At 37.6% G+C, this 25,416-nt stretch overlaps 1 protein-coding gene across 16 annotated transcripts in view; it reads right to left on the minus strand.

Moving 5' to 3' along the window:
• Positions 1 to 25,416, minus strand: part of MYO9A (myosin IXA) — a 311,747-nt gene that overhangs the window by 131,971 nt on the left and 154,360 nt on the right. For all 16 annotated transcript variants that reach the window (XM_024232451.3, XM_024232449.3, XM_054532836.2 and 13 more), the window contains 3 exons: positions 18,377 to 18,518; positions 10,329 to 10,524; positions 1,702 to 1,821 (listed from right to left, as the gene is read on the minus strand). In XM_024232451.3, the coding sequence (XP_024088219.3) occupies positions 1,702 to 1,821; positions 10,329 to 10,524; positions 18,377 to 18,518 (458 nt within the window). The remainder of the gene's footprint in view (positions 1 to 1,701; positions 1,822 to 10,328; positions 10,525 to 18,376; positions 18,519 to 25,416) is intronic.

Consider the following 25,416-nt stretch of genomic DNA (forward strand, 5'->3'; position numbering starts at 1 on the left):
ATCATTCATATTTGCCTGCTACATCACTGTCCATCCTTTTATTTTCACCTCTTTAATTAAAAATCATGTAGCTGTCACTTAAACTACTGAAAAATTCATTGAGAGTTTAACTGGTGAGTGTAAACCATTTATATTAATTTTAAATAATACTTGTTTCTGGCATTTTATTTCATGTTTCTCATTTATTTCACTCTTTCATTTTTTTCTCCTTGATTTTCACTTTATAAGGTCTCTTATGCTACCTATGCTGAAACTGGTGCCCTCCTATTCAAGCTCCATATGTAGTTGGCATACAATCAGGTCTGGGGTTGTCAGGCTGAGTCATGAAAAAACAAAGCAAATAAACCATTTGCAACTATTTAAGAGTTAATAGAAATTAAGCGCCCCAAAATGTTTTATAGACTATTTTAAATAATGTCCCATGGATTAAAAGACAGAATAGGAAGATGAATAACTGGAATGAGGATTTGTTACATTCCTCTTAGAAACAACAGCAACAATTAAGAATAATTTTAAGGATGTCTTTTTAAAACAAAACACTTACCTTTGTTCCTCTTAAAACGAGAAAATACTTTAAATACTGTTTTTCAAAATACATTACACACTTTTGTTTTAACCAAGACAGCAATGGCAACTGAAAAAGAATCCACAACATTTGCTCTTAGGAATTCTACTTATATTCTCCTCTCACTGACAACTGGATAGTAAAATTTCATGGAATTTCAACCAGAAAACTGTGAAATTAGCAAACTAAATCATTGGTAATTTATTAAAAGCTCAGAACAGATTATGTAGGTCCATTATACGCAAATTGCTGAGTTGTCTTTGAGTATTTTGAAGGATGCACTTATTCTCACAACAGCAGTGCCTCAATTATAATAATCTTACAACTGGCAAAAGAATCAATTTTCATGCAGAATGAGTACAACAAGTAAAGAGCAAGAAAGGAAACGGAGACCAAGGGCATCTTTTCACACCGATTTTATAAAAAAGCAAACAAAAAAGAATATGCACCGTGATTCTGTTATTCTTCCTCAAGCCAAAACATTAATGCGGTGGCTTTGCTCTAAACCAGACATAGGAAAGGCTGGCTGAAGCACTGCAATCAAACTAAGTGGATTTACCAATGATACACAAAAATAACATTTGCTAATGTTGAAATTCAAGCATAAGCAAACACAAAAATCATCCAGATTTAGAAAGGGCTATGAGAAAACTTTTTGGGAATGCTGAATATATTCATTATCTTGATTCTGGAGATAATTTCATGGGTGCCTACATACGTCAAAACTTACCAAATTGTTCTCTTTGCATTCAGTTTTTTACTTCAATTAGACCTCAATAAGTTTTTTTTTTGTTTTTTGTTTTTTGTTTTTATGAGCAGGAAAGAAAACATTGTTGATTCCTATCCATCACTTGGCTACTTGAAAGACAATTAGAAACCAATCCAGTGACTGTAACCAAGTATAATTAACAATCCAATGATCACAGGCAAACAGAAAAGTCACCAAAGTTAAAAAAGTATATCAGTATTTTCAAAAGAAAGTACTAAAGACTCAACAGAAATATTCAAAGACTGCTCAGAGGTTTATGGAGGCCATGTTGCCCATGCAATCTATATCCCACCCTGGTGTAGGATGCTCCTGGTTTCCATTTCCAAATGGATATGTGATAACAGTTTATCAGGATTTGTAGCCTTACTGTACTTCTCTTCCTTGCATCTCTGCAGAATCTCTAAGCTCCTCTGGTGGACTGGGTGTTGGAGAAAGCTAAAACTATCCATACTTTTCAAAACTGCACACGGCGCTGTATCATCATGTCCTTAGGAAGCAAAAAAAACAAAAAAAAAAGGAGAAAAGAAAAAGACATTATATAAGCCCAAACCAATAGAGAATCAAGGACAATGCTGCCAACTATTTAAGGGTGTATAAAAATGTATCAAATAATAGAGGTTATATGTGAATGTCCAATTATTTTGAGGAAAATGCTTAAAAATAACAGGAAAAAATAAAGGCGTTTTTCAGATATTCAAAGTGTCCTTTTCAGTACTCAAAAAGTATTGTTAGTTAACACCATACTAGAAATTTCTCAATACAAGCAAAAATTCAAAAGCAATTTGTATGATTTATTTTTTAAAAGGACTCACTTTTATCAGGTCTCAAATATAATTAACATATAGTTGGCAACACTGATGGAACCCCAAAGAGAAATATACCCAGAACAATTTACTTAAACGATTCTTTCACAAATCCTGCAATTAACCACACTTGTAGGAATTCCAACAAGTGTGTCAATAATGAAAACATGAAGAAAAGCACCATAGAGCAGGAAAGCCCAGCAGCACTTCTGTAATTATAAATTTGAAAACAAAGCTGAAGAATCTGTACCTCATTATCACTTCTTAGGAAAATAGGACAGAAATCAGCTACCAGTGAAAAAAAGAAGAGAGCACATTCAAGTAAAGACCAAAGCCCCAGATTAGTGTTATTTAAAGTGAGTACTTAGGAAATAAAGTGAATGGGAGATGAGTGCCATAAATATTAGCAATAAAGAGTTTCCAGGCTTTAGGGTGGTGGTTGTGTATCATTTACTCAGAGATCACCTCTACAGTTAGGGCATAATGTTCAAATTTAAATAAGTTTGCTTTTAAAAAATAAAGTACATAATAATATAGAGGCAAATTAAGTAACACATTAAAATGAACTAAAGTTCTATTACTGCATTTTACTGTATAATTAGGAATGAGATACAAAAGAACAATCTTTGGAAAAATCTCATAGCAGAATCATTTTAAAAGTTAGACAGTCTCATATTAATTCAAAGAGGTTTGTAGGGCATATTTTAGTCTTGCTCTAATTCCCTAAATTGGATTTATATATTCAGAGAATAGGCAGCCATATATAGCAATGGAGAGGGAATCTAATACCATAAATCATGTAATATTATACACAGAAAACAGGCTTTTAAAAAATAAAGTGAATTTGAAATATTTTTCATAATAATAAAAAGTAACTAATAAAATACTATATTATTTGCACAATACAAAAAGTCAATAGGTACAAAGGTTGAATGTTTCAAAAAGAGAAGTATAACCAAGCTTAACATCATTTCTTACTCAAAAGATACCTCGATAAACATGATCTATTCTCATTATTACCAGTAATCCCCCCTTGATGGATTGCTTGGAGAAAGAATGCTTAGGCCTTAGACTCCACTGCACTTGGTTTGGCAGTCAGCTGAAGGGGACCAGTTGAGGAAAAAACACCCAGTGAGTTCTAGTCAGACTCCATTCAAATTGTAAATTGAAGAAGTTATCACTAAACAATCACGCCTTTCAACAGCTAATCTGATAATCTGCTAGTCAAAAATAATTCAAGAATATTATGTGTTAAAGTATTCTGTATAAGAGCTCAGGATATTAAAATACACTAAATTATTATGTAGAGTTTTAAAAAATCAATCAACATTACTACAACCACCAAACTATTTTCTATCTCATCTAATAAACTGTGGCACTGCCATTTAAAAATGGGTATTTTTGTATCTGTGACTGCTTTGTCTCATCACCATGCCTAGATTAGTTTCTTTAACCTCTCTCCTGTTCTTTCATTCTGCTTTCTATACCTTTTTACAGTTTTGAACGTTATTTTCCAGACTGTGACATAATTTCTAAATCTTAAAGTGATATTCCCTGTTTGTTTTATGTACCAAACCCCTGCCAAGGTAGTTTGGTTTCCTAGGATGGTTTATATTTTCAGTGGGGATTCTTTTCTGAGGAGTCTCATCAACTGTTTTTTTGTTTTGTTTTGTTTTTTGTTTTTGTTTTTTTTTTTTGAGAGAGAGTCTCACTCTGTCGCCAGGCTGGAGTGCAGTGGTGCAATCTCGGCTCACTGCAACCTCCGCATCCTGGGTTCAAGCGATTCTCCTGCCTCAGCCTCCGGAGTAGCTGGGACTACAGGCACGCACCACCATGCCCAGCTAATTTTTTTATTTTTAGTGGAGACGGGGTTTCACCATGTTGAGCAGGATGGTCTCGATCTCCTGACCTCGTGACCTGCCTGTCTCAACCCTCCAAAGTGCTGGGATTACAGGCATGAGCCACTATGCCCGGCCATCATCAACTCCTTTTTCTTTTTTTTTTTTAAGATGGAGTCTTGCTCTGTCGCCCAGGCTGGAGTGCAGTGGTGCGATCTCCACTCACTGTAACCTCCACCTCCCAGGTTGATGCCATTCTCCCACCTCAGCCTCCCGAGTAGCTGGGACTACAGGCGCCAGCCACCACGCCCGGCTAATTTTGTTTTTTATTTTTAGTAGAGACAGGGTTTCACGGTGTTAGCCAGGATGGTCTTGATCTCCTGACCTCGTGATCCGCCCGACTCGGCCTCCAAAGTGCTGGGATTATAGGCGTGAGCCACCGCACCCAGCCTACTCATCATCAACTCTTAAAAGAGATTTATTTAGTATTTGCTTATGCTAGTTGCTAGACTGGTTGTGATGATAATTTCTTAGTCTGACAATATGCACCAAACACACAGTATAAATTCAGACCCCATACTCACATATGGTGCAGATGTGGGGCATTGGTTTTTTTAAAGGTAACTTCTTTTTAACCTTATCTAAGGCCTAACACAGATTGCTAAGGCTCCTCGTTTTTTCTTACGCAGGACCAGCATTTTTCAATAATTTTTTTAGTGACAGAAAAGTTCCATAACTTTGAAGGACTTGGACTATGTAACAGAAGCTCAATCCCAGCTCCAAAGTATCATTCAGACCTTAGGCAATATCTTTGGCCCTATAAAAGTTTCTGTAATGTCAACTCAAAGGCCTTAAGGCCATTTTTTAAAGCTGTATTTCACAAACATAAAATACACTTTTCTTAAGTACTCAGTTTGATGAATTTAAACAAACGTTTACATCCAAAAAATCCTGAATCAAGATAGAGAACATTTCTATCACCCCCCCAAGTTATTTTATCTCCCTTCCTATCAATACTACCCTTGCCCCTGATCCCACCAGAAGTAATCAAGTTCTGATTTGTCACAATTTATTACTTTTTTTTTTGAGATGGAGTTTCGCTCTTGTTGCCCAGGCTGGAGTGCAATGGTTCGATCTCAGCTCACCACAATCTCCACCTCCTGGGTTCAAGCCATTCTCCTGCCTCAGCTTCCCAAGTAGCTGGGATTACAGGCATGTGCCACCAAGCCCGGCTAAATTTTTGTATTTTTAGTAGAGACAGGGTTTCTCCATGTTGGTCAGGCTGGTCTTGAACTCCTGACCTCAGGTGATCCACCCACCTTGGCCTCCCAAAGTGCTGAGATTACAGGCGTGAGCCACTGGGCCCAGCCATGTTGTCTGTTCTTAAACTAAAGAAATAACACAGCATATATTCTTTCATATCTAGCTTTTTGCTGAGGATTTTTTGTGACTCATTCATTCTGAGTATCAGTGGTTTGTTTCTTTTCATTGCTGAGTAATATTACATGGTAGGAGTATATCACAATTTCGTCATCCATTCTTCCACTGATGAACATTCAGGAACTATTATGAATAAAAGCACTTTGGAATATTCTTTTTTGTATGTTTGTAACAGTTTTATTGAAATACAATTCACCTACTAAACAATTCATTGATTTAAAGTATACAATTAAATGCTTTTAGTATAATTTATGAAGCTACATAAACATTACCACAATCAATTTTAGAACATTTTGATCATACAAAAAGATACTCACACTCTCTATCATCCTCCCCATCTCTTAGCTCTATACCTGACCCTCTAGCCCTAGGCAAACACTAATCTAAGTTCTGTCTCTACAGATTTGCTTATTCTGGACAATTCACATAAATGGAATCATACAATATTCCATTTTGTAATATAGAGTATTGTATGATTCCATATTACAAATACGGAAACTGTATTTCTTTGATATATCATAATGAGAACCAGGCCTGGTGGCTCACACCTGTAATCCCAGACACTCGGGAGGCTGAGCAGCGAGGATCACTTAAGGCCAGGAGTTCAAGACCAGCCTGGGTAATACAGCAAGACCCACCTCTAAAAACAAATTTAAAAAAAGAAAAGGCCAGGCATGGTGGCATGTGCCTGTAGTTCCAGTGTCTTGAGACGCTGAAGCAGGAAGATAACATGAGCCCAGGAGTTTGAGGCTACAGTGAACTGTGACAGCACCACTGCATTCCAACACATGCAACACAGCGAAACCCAGCTCTTAAAAAATATATATATATATATACATATATATATATATATGCATGCCCAGTGTGGTAGCTCACGCCTGTAATCCCAGAACTTTGGGAGGCTGAGGCGGGTGTGTCACCTGAGGTCAGGAGTTGAAGACCAGTCTGGCCAACATAGTGAAACCTCACCTCTACTAAAAATAAAAAAATATAAAAATAGCTGGGCATGGTGGCGAGTGCCTGTAGTCCCAGCTACTAGCGAGGCTGAGGCAAGAGAATCGCTTGAACCTGGGAGGTGAAGGTTGCAGTGAGCCAAGATTGCACCACTGCACTCCAGCCTGGGCAACAGAGAGAGACTCCGTCTCAAAAAAAAAAAAAAAAAAAAATATATATATATATATATATACACACACACACATATATATATCTTATATACACGTAGTATATGTGTGTAGCATATAAAGGATATTAGCATATATCTACATATATGCAGTATATACTACATATATACACATATGTAGCATATATAGCATATATTCATATAGGTAGCATATATGCTATATAGGTATATATGTATGCTATATATGTACATGTATATATATATACACACACACACAAATATATATATATCTTAATGCTTTCAAGGTTCATTCATATTGTGGCATGTACCAGTATTTCATTTCTTTTATGGCCAAATAACATGCCATGTATGGATGTACCACCACCTTTTTTTCATCCATTCATCAGCTGATGGAACATTTGGGTTGTCTCTACTTGTTGGCTATTAGAAAGATGCTGTAAAGAATATCTGTCTACACATTTTGTTTTGTTTGTTCTTCTAAGTACATACCTAGGAGCAAAATTGGTGGGTCAAATACAATTCTATATTTAATTTTCTGAGGAACTGCCAAAACGTTTTACAGAGTGGCTACATCAGTAGTATACAAGACTTCTAATTTTCCATATCCTCACTAAAATATGTATTAGGCACTGTCTTTACTGATATTCAGCCTTTTTTCTTGTATAAACACTTCTCAGGTTACTGGGAGCCGCCTTTGATTAATTTCCAGGGTTCTGACAAAGTTGTTTTGACAATTTTTGCCAATTTTCTCATTGCTATTACGAAAAAAAATTTATAGGTCCTTACCCCACCATTTCACTGATGTCTATCCAAAACCCTTATTCTTAATTGCCCTACTATACTGCCCAATACAGAAGTAATTTATAAAAAATAGTCCTTTTTTTTAACAAAAGTTTATTTAAATCTCTTAAGTACTAGGAAGAATTGTGTACAGAGTACAGCATAGAGATTCTAGACTTATGGTGATACCCAAATCAATTTTAGTATCTGGTCATTTTTGAAAATAGAGGGTCACTAGAACGCTTCTCCCACTTACATAAACAAACAGAAGTACATCAGAGTTACATAGTCTATTGAGTGGGATGAAGAAGAGAAACAGGTTCTGTGGAAACCCTTGAAGCTCTCTCATCTGCAGACACTATATAAAGGGTTTCAGCTTCTCTCTTTGTAGATGAAGAAACTGAAAAACACTTTGGACCCTCTTGTTCATGTCTCATCCTGATGGCACAGCTGAATTACCCATCTTTGCCTAGCCTTTTTAGACTAGTTTAAATTCCTATTTGGCTATACTTTTATTTATTAATAACTCCAAAAGAATCAAATAAAGCATCATTGTACTCAGTTCTACATACTGTATAATTCCCAGTCAGGTTATGATTTCTGCTATATTCTCTTCAGGATCCTTAAATAGCATTCTCTACTCTGGGCTCTTCCTTATTTATGAGGAGGAAATCACAGGCAAGGCTGATGATACAACTGGAGCATCTGTTGTCTATTACCTCATTGCTGACCAGACAAACCAGTACCATTTCTCATTCTACTTTTCAGCAGGGCCAACATGCAACTTCACTGAGACTGCCTATTGATGTGACTCCACTAAGAACATTTTATGGTTTCCAACAGCCTGATCACCATAATATACATTTTACAATTACAATAACATTTTCTCAAAAATAGTTGAATTACTTTTGATTTAAAGGCCTTAAAATGGCCTTGTGTCTTTTAATATGAAAGTCTGTAAAAGAAGAAAACAATAACAAGAGTAAAAAGTAGATTTTAATTTGATATCGTAAATTATGCTCAGTTGGCTTGACGAAAAGAATGTCAGGGAATTCCTTGAAGAAATCCAGGGCATTGTTTGGTGAACACACCTGTTTACCATCAGGGTGTTTCTTGACAATTAACTAAGAGTCCACTGAAGTTTTTAATTAAGATATCATCAAAGGAAATCAAAATATACTGTAATTCTGCAGATTTCATCTTCTTTCTTCTTTCGAAAGTATTATCTTTGCCCTCTTATTCTCATATCCAACATCTAGAATTGGTCACCTCACCTTTTCTGCCTTTCATATTTTCTACTTCGTCTTAATCTGTAATTCCTATTTCATCTTAATATGACTGCATAATATTTACAGTCATTATAAAAATTCTGGATCTACCATTTAAACCATTTTCACAATCTGTTAGTTTTTACAGTGATACAATGTTCCAACTTTATAATATGTTTTTATCCTAAACCTACCAAAAGAGAGTAGGTAGGAAGCGGTGTGGAGAAAATAAAATGTTAGGGTGAATGCTGGCATTGACACTGATACATTGTAATATAAACAATTACTTTCGGAAACAAATCTGCTCAGGCCTCAAAATGCAAACAAACTAGAGTTTTTCTTTTCCTTTATAAAAAGTAAAAATTTTACAGTTTTTTCCAAGGGGAAATTTTGGGTGGCTGGAATGTTGTGTTTCTTAACCTAGGTGGTAGTTCCAGGGTTGTGTTTACTTTGTGGTACTTCACTGAACTATACATTTTTGCTTTGTGTACTTTTCTATATGCATGTTATGTTGAATACAAATTTTCAAAAAGAGATTATTATATGGAAGCTCTGTACTAGCCAGAAGGGAAAACAAGATTAGAAAATAAGGAATCTAGACTTTATCAAGGTAGAGAAAATACAGGTTGTTTATCATTAATAACATTGCATGTCATTGCCGATATTGATAATAACAGATATGTAAGAACTAGCTTTCACAAATAATAGATTTTAAATGCCAAAGGAACATACAGATAATGTGAATAAAGTAAATAGGCTTTGACCGTAAATACAAGAAGTTTCTTCTCTTAATTATGTCTTAGCAGGATGCTAATCAATTTTGAGTGGTTTTCTTGATTAGAAGTTTGTCATAATAAACAAGAAAGCATCTTAAAGAAAAAAAATTTTCCTTAAAGCTTTTTACAAAGATAACCTCTTAGAAATCACTTTGTAAAAGGCAAAGCAGGTTTGAGATAGTCCTTTTATTTCTCTAATAAACTATAATTCTCCCTATATATCTACAAAGACCAGTCCAAATACCTTACAATCTAAAAAACGGAAACTAGGTTCAATTATTTTACATGTATTTTTAGAAATACACTCTCTCAAATATATCTATTTGTCTCAAACATTTAAAAGCTAAACTTAAAAGTTTTACTACTAGTGCACATCCCAAAAAGCCACGTAAGTCACTTTGGGAGTCCTGAAAGCACAGGTGAGCCCTATAACATTGCTACTGAAAGGCATAAATCTCAACTGCATATGTATCACAAAATCTTCTCTATGCAGCAATGGCCCTACCTAAGACTAGAGCTACAGCAAACAACAGTTTGGTTTCCAGTAGGCCAAAAGTGCTTATGAAGTTGCCCTCCCACAGAACATGAGATGAGAGATTTTATGATTGAAGGGGGAGGCATCCAGAAAAAGTATCCTGCTTTATCTATTTCTAAATTTCAAAGTTTTTAAAAATCCATGAACTAAGAGTAAAGGAAAAGAAAATGAACACTTCATGAACAGATGCTCTGACTTTATCCTCATAATTTTAAAGGCAGTATAACTCTTTTACAGAAAAGAAAAACTGTTCATAGTCACAAATCAGTTAAGAGATGACACTAGATTGACTACAGAAGCAGGATTTTTGTCCTTGAGAATCTCGTAGCAAGAATTCTACTCCTTTTTGTGGAGAAGTAGAAAGGTAAAAAAAAAAGATGAAGTATGGTAGAATACTAGTAACTACTACTTACCAGTTTTTCTGTGAATGTTTCTTTTCCCAGCTTCCCTGAAAGCAACCATGGCTCTGAAAAAAGCTCGGAGAATTGCCCATCGGAAAACAGCTACAGGATCAATTCCAATCATACCAGAGATAAATGCATTCTTGCTGCTTCTCAGAAGAGCTACAATGTCTGGGCGCATATGATCTGTATTTTTTTCCCGGAAATCCTATATGAGAAAAGTACCAGTGTTACTTATGGGAAAAAAAATTATGAAAAACAAGATGATGGGTGATAACATACTTTGGATGCTTGTCCCTCCAAACCTCATATTGAAATGTGATTCCCCAATGGTGGAGATAGGGCCTGGTAGGAGGTGTATGGGTCATGGAGGCAGATCCCTCATGAATGGATTGGGGCTGTCTTCAAAGTAATGAATGAGTTTTTGCTCTGAATTCACCAAAATCTGGTTATTTAAAAGTGTGGCACTCCTACTTCTCCATCTCTTGCTCCCTCTCGCTTGCCATATGACACATGTGCTTCCACTTTGCCTTCCACCACAGGTAAAAGCTCTCTGAGGCTTCACCAGAAGCCAGGTAAATATCAGTGCTCTGCTTCCTGTACAGCCTGAAGAATTGTGAGCCAATTAAACCTCTTTTCTTTATAAGTTGCCCAGCCATAGGTGTTTCTTTATAGCAACATAAGAATGGACTAACCCAAGTGACATGTTTGAACAGTGGTTGAACAATGAGATAGAAGAAATGTCTGCTCCAGGTAGCTAACTGGACCGGGTATCTTCTATAAGGTCTCACCCAATCCTAAAACTATTGATTTCTATAATACATGTAAATAAGAATAAATATTCTACAATTTTATAGCAGCTTGCTAAACTCTGGTCAGGGACAGCCTCTCCAAAGAGGTATCACATACAGCAACAGGAGAGCTGAATAACAAAAAGAAACCAGAGATGAGAAAACTGGGAAGAGCAAGCAAGTGTAACACCTATAACCTATAGACGATGATAAGCTGGACAAGTTAGGAGAAAAAGGATAAAAACCACAGGCTGGAGCACTGGTGACAAGAAGAAAGTGTGGAAGATTAGATAAATAAACAGGCTATTTAGACTCTGAACTTCAGTTGTTTGTTCAGATTTTATTCAAGTATAAAGGAAAGCCCTGGAAAGGTAACGACATGAGCTAACTGGTGTCTTATACATTGGTTGCTGCATAGGAAATGAATTATTCAAAGAAAGAATGGAAAAAAGGAGGCTCAATATTAGAGTAAACCAGTAAGAACTGCTAGTGACTTGGACTTGGTCAGCTCTAACAGCAGAAATGAAAAATAGCTATATTTGGGACATGTAAAGGCAAAAAACCTACTGATTAATTAGGGTGTGATGAGAAAATGAGGAAATCAGGTTAAAACTTACATTTTGGGGTTGGGTATTTAGTGGATGGAGATGCCATATACTGATAAGGAGAAGACTAGAGAAAGAAAAGTTATGAGGATAAGAAATGAAGATCAAGAGATCAGTTTTGTCCAAGTGAAGTTTGTGCCAGTGAGGATAATAATAGTAGGTAACACTTATTGAGAGGTTAGTATGTGTCTGGCACTCTTCTATGTATTTTACATGTATTGTCTCATGTAATCTCATTTAATACTCCTAATAATCCTTTCAGATAGATATTACTACTCCCATTTTATAGATGAGAAAACTGAATCAGAGAGAGGTGAAATATCTTGGCTCCTATCACACAATAAGTGGAAGAGCAAGGGCTCAAAAACATTCACTCATAACCAAAGGGACGTGTGAGACTGGAGTGCTAGGGAGATTTCAGAAAACATATTTGGTTATTATCAGCATATAGATTTTTTTTTTAACAAGGTCTCGCTCTTCAATACAGGTCAGGCTGGAGTGCAGTTGGCACCATCATAGCTCACTGCAGCTTGTAACTCCTGGACTCAGGCAATCCTCTGCCTCAGCCTTCCATGTACCTGTGAGTACAGACGTGCATCACCACGTCTGGCTAATTTTTTACATTATTTTTGTAGAGACAGAGTCTTGCTATGTTGCCCAGGCTGGTCTTGAACTCCTGGCCTCAAGTAATTCCCCCACCTCAGCCTCCCAAAATGCTGGGATTACAGGTGTAAGCCATTGTGCCCAGCCAGCACATAGATTTTGAAAGCTGAATAAGAAGGATTGTAAATAGGTAGGAACAACCATCTACCAAAGAACAGAGGTTGGAGGAGCTAGAACATAAGAAAATGGGTTAAAATGCACCATAAATAAATGGGGAGAGTAAGCTTCCACTCTGGGAACAAGGGCCCAGACTGATACTACAGCATAGGCATTGACTATAATCTTACCAAATGGAAGGATTAAAAATTTGGTAAGTGAATCGCTCCAAGTTGGTACAGCTTCATAGAATATCTCTAACTCAGAATTCTATGAGAAATATACCTAGTATCATGTCATCTATCCTCATGTACAGAAGTCAGCTTGCACTCATCCTATTACTTTTAGGGCTTTCCTTTCCTAATTCTTCTTTATTCTCCTGAAAACAAGGAAAAACAGGAAACAAGCCAGGAATTTTGGTCCTTGGCTTGTCCTTACATACCCTCAGAGCAAACGTATGTATTATAAAAGAAAATTAGAAAAACTGAATAAGAGTACTCAAATCCAAATAACCTCTGACACCATAATCAGCAGCTAATAACTACTGATGGCAGACAAGCTGTGAGGAATGAACTTAATGTATTTTACATATTTTTACCCAATTCTAACAACTACTCAATAAAGCAGATTTAGTCATAAGCCATAATTTACTGATAAGTAAACAGAAAGGTAAAGCAGCTTGCCAAGGTCAAAGAGACAATAAGTACCAGTGCAGGAACTGAAACACCAGTCTGCCCTACTCCTATTAATAACTACACTGTACAACCTAAAAATCTAGGATTCCTTTCAATGCTGACTGCCAAGTGTTGAGAGTGACCAGTGACCTTCATTTTCAAAATGAAATAGTCTGTCTTCATATTTCTAGATTTCTAAGTACATTATCAACTGACCATATCATTCTTCTTCAAAATCTCTCTCTAGTTTCCACAAGAACATACTTTGTGGTTTACTATTTACCTCCTATACTGCCCTTTTAAGTCCTCATTGCTAGTTCATATTGGAAATTCAAGGGTGGGTTTAATAGTGTGTACTCATTGCTCTTTTTTTGGTTTATTTGTTTTTTGAGACAGGGTCTTGTTCTGTTGCCCAGGCTGGAGTACAGTGGCACCATCTCAATTCACTGCAACCTCTGCCTCCCGGGCTCAAGTGAATTCTACCCCTCTGCCTCCCAAGTAGCTGGGACTACAGGCACACACCACCATGCCCAGCTAACCTTTGGTATTCTGTGTAGACACTAGGTCTTCCCATGTTCCCCAGGCTGGTCTCGAACTCCAGGACTTAAGTGATCCACCCACCTCGGCCTCCCAAAGTGCTGGGATTACAGGAGTGAGCCACCACACCTGGCTGTGCACTCATTTCTTCACTCAACCCTCTTATATCAAGTGATCAGAACCAGAGTTATGACTTTATTTTATGTATTTAGAGAGAGAGTTTTGCTCTTGTTGCTCAGGCTGGAGTGCAATGGCTTGATCTTGGCTCACCGCAACCTCCACCTCCTCGGTTCAAGCATTGTCCTGCCTCAGCCTCCCGAGTAGCTGGGATTACAGGCATACACGCCACCACACCTGGCTAATTTTGTATTTTTTAGTAGAGACAGGGTTTCTCCATGTTGATCAAGCGGGTCTCGAACTCCCAACCTCAGGTGATCTGCCTGCCTTGGCCTCCCAAAGTGCTGGGATTACAGGCGTGAAGTTATGACTTTAAATTAACACTATCTCCCAAATGCAAATTTCCAGATCAGATCTTTCTTATTATTTCTTGATATCCATTAACAAATCTTAAAGGATATGTCTAATTTGAAAGAAAATGTGTAAGACCAGTAGTACATTTAAATGTTTGGAAGCATTCACTAGTAAAACCATGTGGGCCTGGGATTTCCTCTGTGGAAAAGTTCTGAACTACTGATTCAAATTATTTAGCCAACAGAATTTTCAGGTTTTTCTATTTATTCTGGTGTTAGTTTTGGTAAAGTGTTTTTTAATGGAATTTATCCATTTTTTGTTTTCAAATTTCCTGACAAAATATATTCATATCCTTCTAATATCTGTAGGTTATGTAGTAAAGTTCTTTTCTCATTCCTGGTATCTGTAATCTATAAATTTTTTTATATTATCAGTTATTTTCCTATTGCATTTAATTTATATTATTTTGTGTTATCTTCTCAAGGAATTAACTTTTGGCTTAGTTGATTTCTTTGTTCAATGTCTGCTTTATATTGCACTGATTTCTGGTCTTATTTTTATACCCTTTCTCTAATTCCTTTGCATGTGATTTGCTCTTCTTTTCCTAGTTTCTCACATAGAAGCTTAGATAACCACTTTTCAATCAAGCATGGTGGCTCACACCTGTAATCCCAGCACTCTGGGAGACTGAGGTGAGCAGATCACTTGGGGCCAGGAGTTCGAGACCAGCCTAGCCAACATGGCGAAACCCCATCTCTACCAAAAATACAAAAACTGGCTGGGCGCGATGGCTCACATCTGTAATCCCAGCACTTTGGGAGGCCAAGGCGGGCGGATCACGAGGTGAAGAGATTGAGACCATCCTGGCCAACATGGTGACACCCCATCTCTACTAAAAAAAAAAAAAAAATTAGCTGGGCGTGGTGGCATGCGCCTGTAATCCCAGCTACTCAGGAGGCTGAGGCAGGAGAATCACTTGAACCCAGGAAGCAGAGGTTGCAGTGAGCCGAGATCGCACCACTGCATTCCAGCCTGGCGACAGAGTGAGACTCCATCTCAAAAACAAAAACAAAAAAATTAGCCAGGCATGGTGGCACAAGCCTGTAGTCCTAGCTACTTGGGAGGCTGAGGAAAGAGAATTGCTTGAACCCAGGTGGTGGTGGTTGCAGTAAGCCAAGATCACACCACTGCACTCCAGCCTGGGTGATAAAACAAGACTCTTGACTCAAAAAAAAAAAAGTTTAGATAACCACTTTTCAACTTTTCTTCCTTTCCAACATATGCATTTAAAGTTATAAATTTTCCTACATTCATTGCTTTAACTGTATCCTACAAGTTACTGATATGCTGGATTTCATTAATGTTCAGTATAAAATATTATAATTTTAATAATTTATTATAAGTAATTTATATTGTCATTTCTTTTTTGACTCAAGGGTTATTCAGAAGAGTTTTGCTTAGTTTCTAAATATCCAATGATTTTCTAAGTTATCCTTATGATGTGCTAATTAGGTCAGCTGTTTAACAGTGCTGTTTGTATTGATTGTGTGTTGCTTGTTTTGTTAGTTACTAACAGAGATGTGTTAAAATCTACAATTTTTTCTTTTTTAAGTTTTTTTTCTTTTTCCTTGGAAAAATATTGAAGAAAAAAATCTACAATTACGATGGTGCACTTATCTAGGTCTACTTTTGCTTTCCTTTTGCTTTACATATTTTCAATCAGTCATTAGCTACATATAATATCAAGTGGCTCATGCCTGTAATCCTAGCACTTTGGGAGGCCGAGGAGGATGGATCAACTGAGGTCAGAAGTTCGAGACCAGCCTGGCCAACATAGTGAAACCCCGTCTCTAGTAAAAATACAAAAATTAGCTGGGCATGGTGGAGTGCGCCTCTGATCCCAGCTACTCAGGAGGCAGAGAATCGCTTAAACCTGGAGAGCGGAGGTTGCAGTGAGTCGAGATCACACCACTTCACTTCAGCCTGGCAAAAGAGCGAAGCGAGACTCCGTCTCAAAACAAACAAACAAACAAAAAAAACCCCCAAAATTTAGTGATTATGTCTTCCTGTTGAACTGGCCCCTTTTATCATTATAAAATGTCCCTTTGTATCTCTGGTAATATTTCTGGTCTTGAAGTCTATTTTGTCCCACAATTTTTTTTTTTTTTGGAGACAGAGTCTCACTCTCTTTCCCAGGCTGGAGTGAAATGGCACTATCTCGGCTCAATGCAACCTCCTCCTCCCAGGTTCAAGCACTTGTCCTATCTCAGCCTCCTCAGTAGCTGGGATTACAGGCGTGCACCACCATGCCTGGCTAATTTTTGTATTTTTAGTAGAAATGAGGTTTCACCACATTGACCAGGCTAGTCTCAGACGATCCACCCGCCTCAGCCTCCCAAAGTGCTGGGATTACAGGCGTGAGCCACCATGCCCGGCCTGTCCTGAAATAATATACACCAGCTTTTATCCTTTCTCCATCTTTTTACTTTCAACCTATCTGATAACGCAGATGAATATCCCAGGCAAGTGTGTGTGTGTGTGTGTGTGTGTGTGTATGATTCTATTTATCTGAAATTTAATTAAAAGTAAAATTAAGAATGATAAAAATTAGGGTAGTGGTAATCTCTGAGGGGAGCTGACTGGGAAGGGGTATAAAAGAAATCTAAACACTTTATTTGTGTACTTTATGCACAATATCCTCAAGTTTTGCTATAGCTCAAGCTTTTGTTTTACTTTTTAAACTGTAGTCTTAATTTCTATTCTAAAATCCATTCCTTCCAGTATTTTCCATCTTAGGAAATGGTACCTCCAAAGCACCCATCAGCTCTAGCCAGAGGTCACTTACTCATTTAGAGTCCATCAATAAAGTCCGCGGATGGTTTACCACCAGGATCCCCCCCAACCTCTACTGCCACTCCAGTGCTTCAGTTTACCTTAACATTTCACTTCAATTTAAAAAAAAAAGCGACTTAACTGATCTCCCAGATTCCACTCTTACCCTCTGCTATCCCTTCTCAAGGTAATCCATGCAATCTTTTAAAAACACAAGTCATATCCTCTGCTTAAAATATTATCACAGTGCCACTAATTTGGATAAAAGCCAAACTCAACTTGGCTTACAAGCCCTGAACAATAACCCCCTGTCTATTCTCTAAGTTCATTTCATGTTACTCTCCTTAGTTCATTATAATCTAGTAGCACTTACCTGTTTTCAATTATTTCACCATATCAAACTCTTTCCTATCTCATGGCCTATAATATTCATCATCCGAACTCCTCATCAAGGTAACATTTATTTCAGGTCATCTCTCAAAATTTAAGTTTCTTAGAGAGGTGTTCATGTATTCACAAATTCAAAATCCACTATTTTACTACTTTCTCTCATAGGACCCATTAACTTATTTATAACACATAGCCCATTTATCTATGTTATATAAATAGATACACACACATATATATATGCACACACAATATGTATATATGCACATATGTATAGAGAATCAGGACTACATCTGTCTAGTTTGTCATTAGATCATTCCAAACACCAAGCACAAAGTCTGACACATGTTCTGTGTTCAACAAATACTTCTTAAATAAATCAATAAGTGGATGAATAAATGATCTTAAGACACTCGACTCAAGACCCAGGAGAAAACATTTAATTCCACTATTCTCCATATCATCAGCTGCCTTACCTGGGAAATTAAATGCCTTAAATAGCAGGCTTAAACATCAAGTAGTTAAAGAATAACAGACTCACAAATTACACAAGAAATGGACAAAATTATTAAGATTCCACTCCACAGAAGTTAAGAGTTTCAGTATATTCATGAAAAGAAGAACTGACAAATCCCTAATGGTGAACAGAGACATGAAGACCTTATGAGTGTAGAGAAGGGAAAAATTCAACAAATTTTGTGCATAAACAAGTGAGTTTGGGACATACAGATGCAATCTATTCTTTCAGATCTAAAGTTTATCGGGATCAACTGACAACATCAGGTTTATCTCTAGGCAGAAACCAACAGAAACATTACCTTACCTAAGACAGTAATGTGCTGAAAAGCAGAATCTAAGTTTTAGTAGTATCCTTATACAATATCTCCAGTTATTACTGATCAAAAGCCTTCACAAACTACAAAGAGGGCAGTGTGCTGGGGACAGTGACATAGTTAAGAACACACCTCTGCCCTGTAAGCATATTCAGTGAGAAATTTACTGACCTTTACCCCATATTTTACTTTTCCAGCATAATGTTTTATAATGAAAGCAGGCTCCATCACGGCTGGAAATTCGATGTAAGAATTATCTTCATGTTGATGCTTAAACTTGTCTAGCAACGTTTGATTTGTAGCCTGTGGAAAGCTGAATTTAAAAAAAAAAAAAAGAAAAAATATCACTACAGAAAGATGAGAAAGATGCGGTAATTAGTACAGCCCTTTTCAAAGTACATTATAATCACATTGCCATCTTACACATATAGCAGTTTACAAAAGTTTTCACCTATATTATCTAATCTGATTCTCATAACAAACTAGAAAGTAATAATAAATATTGATGTTACTATTTTATAGATGAGGGATCAAAAGTTATGATTTGCCTGTACTTATACTTTGCAAGTAGCAGTACCAAGAAATTAACTCATTACATATTTAGCTTAGATTGCATTGTTCTGAAATACTGTAAAACCCAAAGGAAAATAAAATCCAAATCATATACTCTTTGGGGCCAACAACTTCCAAATAAGAGAATAATATCTCGATTCTCGCAGGTCCTAAAAATCCATAAAAATTATTTGACTTGCTATTCCTTCATGCATAAATAAGTAGTCATTTTCTTTCTATACCAATTATTTGTACTCATTGATTGTACTGATCAACTGAGCACTTAATATCCAGGAATCACACAAACAATATCTATTATTTAATTGCATAATAGGAAATATGGAAACACAAAATTTCAAAAGAGGAAAAAAATCATCACTGGTGTAAAAAATGAAAAAGTTCACACAGGACATAGTAGGTGTTAAGACTGTGATGTTAAAGGTTGGGAAGGGTTTCAAATAGAGAAAATATCATTGACAGAAAAAGGAGAAAGAAAGTTTCAGAAAATAGCTTCATTTAATGATAGCTGAAATAATGAAAAATAATGTGACATGAGGTTGTAAAGTTGCTTAATACAAATCTAATGTGTAAAAATCATTCCAAAATTACAACAAACATAGTTAATTACATAGTATACATTGCAAACCATACAGAGAATGGCCTTTAGCATCAGATAATCATAGTTTACATTACGCATTCTATCAGTGACCTGGGGCAAACTAGGTAACCTTCTTTGAGAAGGGGTCTTCTAACCCACAAAATGAGATACCAGTTATCATAGTGCCAGTAGAATTAAATAAAACTAGTAAAAACATCTGGCAACAGCAGGCATCCTCTAGGGATTAAACAAACATTATCGACTTTATATTGCCAACACTGATATTTTCCTGGTCACCTTGACCTGCTTTTGTATTCAAATAATATCTCTTCCTCAAAACATCTCTACCATCTAGCTCACTCCAAAACTTTAAAGCCATTTTACAATGGAATATAACTTACTATTTCAAACAGAGACAACAGCACAGCTCCTGTAACAGTCTCATCAATCTTCTTTCAAGTCACCAAAGCATATTATCAAAATAAATTTTCCTATAATAGTGCTTTAATCATGTGCCCCCTCTGCTCCGAAATGTATAGATCACCAAGGCAAAAAGACTTGACTCCAAGCTCCAAAGCATAGGCCAACTCAACCTCTGCAAACTTATATCTCACTACTTCACAGCAGTGTGCCTCTCTTAAGGCAGGATGCTCACTTCATTGTCTCTAGGTCAGGGTTTATTTGCCTTCTAATCATCTGAGTAACTGAAAAGCTTATGATATATTTTCTCTTACTTTTAAATGGATAATAGAAATTTTCAAAGGAAGGGAGACACGAAAACAGTCGTTACTTGAAACTAAAAAAGATGGAAAGTTCCTGCATTCAACAGACATGTATGGATACCTATTACATTACCAGGCAAAAAAAAAATTTGGAACACAAGAAAATCATTCATTATTGCTCATATCAAAGCTCTTAATCTAGTGTTCCTCAAAGACTATCTGGAAGGGTAGCATCAGGAGAATCTCTAGAGATTTGAAAACTACCAATGCCTGGATCCCAACTACTGCAATTCTGACTTAACTGATTAGGGGGATGACCTAGCATGAGTGGTATTTACAAAGTTCCAAGGTAATTCTTACGAGCAGGCAAGATTCACAAAATGCTGCCTTAAATGAATGCTCTAATCCTAACTTCAGTTGTTAAAATGTAGATTCTGTTGAATACAGATCTGGAATGAAAGCTTGAGATTCTACATTTCTAACAAGAATCAAAGTGGTCCACTGCTGCTGACAGAAGATGACACTTTGAATACTATGGGAAGACTGATAATATTCCTAACATCCTATTCATATGTAACTCTGACACAATATTCCTCCTTCCTAAATGCCACCCTACATCCTACAGAATCTAGCTAAAGTAACCTGCCCCATATCATACAGCCATTAAGTAGGAAGGCTAAACCAAGACCTCTGATTCTAAACCCATACACCTAGAGCACTACAAACACACTGCATGAAGAACACAACTAAGGATATATTTGACATTATATATTCCCTATAAAAAATATTTTTAGAGAAAAAATACTCAATATAAGTCCCAAAATAGTTCTTCCTACACGTGACTAATTTATTTTCAATCTAGTTTTTTTACAGGTAAATGGCAGAGAAAAAATATTTCATGCCTTTGCATCTTCTGGAATGTTAAAGCACAGAAATTCTTTACAAGGACAGGTAATAACTACAGGACTGACTCATAAAAAGGTTATTCAGTCCAGTATCCTACCTACAACAATACGCTGACAGATGATGCAAAGTAATTATAATAATAGGAAATTATATTAATTGTTAAAGCAGCTGCCAATCAGCTCTAATAATTATAAAGTTCTTCATTTTATTGAGCCAGAATTTATCTCCCTGATATTTATGGCCACATGGCTCAACCCCCGTAGCTTTCGGGTAACAGCAAAGAAGTGACATTCTCAGCCGGGCGCAGTGGCTCACACCTGTAATCCAGCACTTTGGGAGGCCGAGGCGGGTGGATCACAAGGTCAGGAGGTCGAGACCATCTTGGCTAACAGTGAAAACCCATCTCTACTAAAAAAATACAAAAAAATTAGCCGGGCATGGGGGCAGGCGCCTGTAGTCCCAGCTGCTCGGGAGGCTGAGGCAGGAGAATGGCGTGAACCCGGGAAGTAGAGCTTGCAGTGAGCTGAGATCGTGCCACTGCACTCCAGCCTGGGCGACAGAGCGAGACTCCGTATCAAAAAAAACTTAAAAAAAAAAGAAGTGACATTCTCATTATTGGGTTAAATCTATGTGAAGTAGCAACTGGTCAGGAAATTATAGTCTTTGTATAGTAAGATGTGCATTCAATGAAATTTTGTTTAAAGAATGACAGGACAGGACAGGCACAGTGATTCTCATATGTAATCCCAGCACTTTGGGAGGCTAAGGTAGGAGGACAGCTTGAGCCCAGGAGTTTGAGACCAGCCTGGGCAACAAAGTTGACTCCTTGTCTCTAAAACAACATTTTGAAATTAGCCAGATGTGGTGGTATGTGCCTGTAGTCCCAGCTACTCAGGAGGCTGAGGCGAGATCACTCGAGCCCATAAATTCAAGGCTTCAGTGAGTCATAACCGCACCAGGGCATTCCAGCCTGAGCTACAGAGCGAGACCCTGTCTTAAAAAAAAAAAAAAAAAACGAAAGTAATTCTACTACCTCAGTTGCTGTTTACAAACACCTTAAGATATATAGGACAGAACATCATCATTTATCATTGTCATTTGCCTTTTGCATACAAGAAAACTGAGGACTAAGGATATTATGAGATCTGCCAAGGGTAGTTTTGATATATACAGTTGTGATATTATATATATATATATATAGGTTTTCATTCATGGTTCCTGGCTCACAACTCCTGCAGCCCTTGGTGTAGTCTTTTTTTTTATAATGTTGGGGTGCTTTAGGCCTCAGGAGCAGGCCTCAGGAAACAGAATCTCTCTCTCTAACCTTCTTCTGTCCTCCTTTTACCTGCCCAAGGGAGGCCTCTAATATGATTGCCGGTTAAAAGACCCTCATTCCAGAAAGGGTCCCTCCCCATATTCTGAAAGAAAAAATGCTGCACAAGAAGCCAGGAAGAATCTGGACAGACAGGCCTTGCTGGGTTTCCCACTCATGAGATCATGTTCTTTTGTCCAATCACATTTCTACACAGTTGTCAATAGTGCCTATGTAATGAAGCCTCCATAAAAACCCAAAAGGACAGCACTTGGAGAGCTTCCAGACAGCCGAACATATGGGTGCTCCTGGAAGGTAGAGTGCCCAGGAAGGACATGGAGACTCTCTACTCCTTCCCCCATACCTTGCCCTACACATCTCTTCATTGTATCCTTTGTAATATCCTTTATAATACACTGGGGTAAATGTAAGTAAGTGTTTCCCCAAGTTCTGCAAGCCACTCTGGCAAATTAATTGAACTCAAGGAAAAGCTGGTTGGTCAGAAGTTCTGGAAGAGTAGACTATTGACTGGCATTTGAAGGTGGGGTGGGGTGCAGTTTTGGGGACTGAGTTCTCGATCTGTGGGATCTGATGCTACCTCCAGGTAGATAGTATCAAATTTGAATTAGAGGACACCCAGTTGCTGTCCACTGCTTGCTGGTGGGGAAAACCCCACACACGTTTGGTCACAGATATCTTCATGTTGATGGTTATGGTGTGAGAGCAGAGGAAAACATGGTTTTAATGTTTTTCCCAAATAACTGGTGTCAGAGAAGTGAGATTTGCTAAAAAGGCCCTGGCTCACTGAAACATGTGGTTTGGGAAGAAAAAGGATAAAAGGGGAGAAGATGAGAAACCTTTGTTCTGGTGTGGCCACATGGTCACCCAAGGTATGTTATGCTTGGTTATTAAAGGTAAAAGTTATCAGTGGAATTTAGAGATGGTTCCAACTCCTGGGGAATTGGTTCACTGGCTGCATAAGGAAATGCAAACTAATAAGAAAAAAATGAACTGGCTGTTATAAATAAATAGCCATAAAACTAGCTATTATAAATAAATAATCCCTTAATTATTGTTATTTATAATAGCTAAAATGAAATTTAAAGAGAGTACTGTGTTGGTCCTTGAAGCTGGATCAACCTCAGATCTCGGTCTGTTTGAGCTCAGGCTGCTGGCCTCAAAGTCACCCTCCAAGGACAGAATTGTGCAGGGACAACAAAATACCTCTGAGACATGTGGTTACCAAGAAGGTAGTCAATGTGGAAAAAGGGCTAAATGAAGTAACTGCACCCCACCCCACCTTCAGACACCAGCCAATAATCCATGCCTCCAGAACTTCTGACCAACCAGCTTCTCCTTGAGTTCAATTAATTTGCATAGTGTGAAGGAATAGTTCCATTTTGTAGATTGGTATCATTAGCTTCCTAAAGAACCTTTACTAAAATGGATTATGAGAGTAACTACATTAGGGGCAGCAGCTTTGGTTTAAATGCTACAGTGGAAAACATGTTTGGGTTGATGTAGGACACAGAGCTCACTACTAAGCAATCTCAGACATCTATACATGATTGAGACACACAGGACGTTATTCCTAAGGGAACAGCCAGCATAGTGGACTGGATAAAAGCCACTGTACGATCTTTTTACTCTGGAAAGGGGGATTGCCCAACTTTCCCTAGAAATGCCAAGCAGAACAACCCAGATGAAGCAGCTGATATGCTTCATATGCAAGCTACGTAAGACTAGCTTTATGATGATAAGGATATTCGCCCAATGAATGTGACTGTTACCTATTTACGAGGTTACAGGAAATGCTGTAGTTAAGGGGTCCCTTCTACACAGGTCCATGAAATGAGCAGATATGGGGGTACTACAGCAGTGCTGAGAAGGGCTAAATCTAGACATTCCTCTTGCACCTTCTCTCAAGCACAAAATGCCAATAAGAACTGTTCTTTTTGTCAGCAAGAGAGTCGAGACTTCCAATGGCTATGTGGCAGTTTCCCTAGTGGGAAGACCCTGAATGTAGATGGTAAGTGAGACTGCTGCTGGTAGCCCTGGGGGGCTACAAATGAATGGGTCTTGACAGGAATAGTCACTGACTCTGAAGTGAGCTTTTCTTACCCAGTGGAAGATGCAAATGCTCAGAGTGCCATTTAAAAAACAAACAAACAAAAACCAAAAAACAGAAAATATCGCATGGATTTGGACAATCATCATCTTTTCAGAACGAGAAACACATTGTACAGCCTACCACGTCCAACAAAGAGGAAAAAAAATCCTCCTCAGAGTAACAGTTTGATGAAGGAGGAGGATGGGCAATTAAAACACTGGTTGTCTAAAACACGGGAAGATAAAAGAATGAAGGGCTGGCTTGCATGCTTTCACGAGTGTGTGCTCACATTCAACATGCGTGGGACTAAAGGAGCATCCCCTTAGGTTTTTCTTGTTTTTCTGGTTCATCTGGGAAAGAGGCGGTTGGGGAAGGTGCTGGTATGACTATCCAGTTCTTCCCAAGGGAGGAGTACACTGGTGTAACAACTATAATTTTTTTCTTCCCCAGATGACCTCAAAAAGAAAAAACTTTTCTCTCCCCTACCAGATGCAGTGGTCCTAGGACTAGGGCTGCAACTGCAAGTGCTGGAAGCAGGGATGATTTCTAAGCAAGAAACTGTAACTACATTTTTAAACCTTAAGTCAAAATTCCTAAGGGCATGATGGGGGTGGGTTGCACCTTCACTCTATCTAGCAAAATTGGGGCTAAGAGTGAATGCAACTACTTTTCCTGGCCATAAAAACAGCTCACTAGTTCTGCACCCATGTAATTTACCCTATCTAAAGGGGAGTGGACTGAGGAGGAGGTACTTGCTAGACTAGAATTGTTGTCTGCAATCTAAACCAGCACAGTGGCAATTCTTAATGTGCCTTCCAAAGGAGGAAAGGTTTGGGAACTAATGGAGAGGAGGAATAGCAGCTGAGGGTAAAGATAGGAATAAACGGGTTATTCACTGAGGGAAATCCAACATTACATTAACACATTTAAAGAAGCTCAGAGCAAGAGATGACACTGTCTTTAACTCAGTTATAAGAGATGCTCAAAAGGTAAAAGGTGTATGTTTGCGGA

This window comes from Pongo abelii, chromosome 16 (assembly GCF_028885655.2).
Source record: "Pongo abelii isolate AG06213 chromosome 16, NHGRI_mPonAbe1-v2.0_pri, whole genome shotgun sequence".
Classification (NCBI taxonomy): Eukaryota; Metazoa; Chordata; class Mammalia; order Primates; family Hominidae; genus Pongo; species Pongo abelii.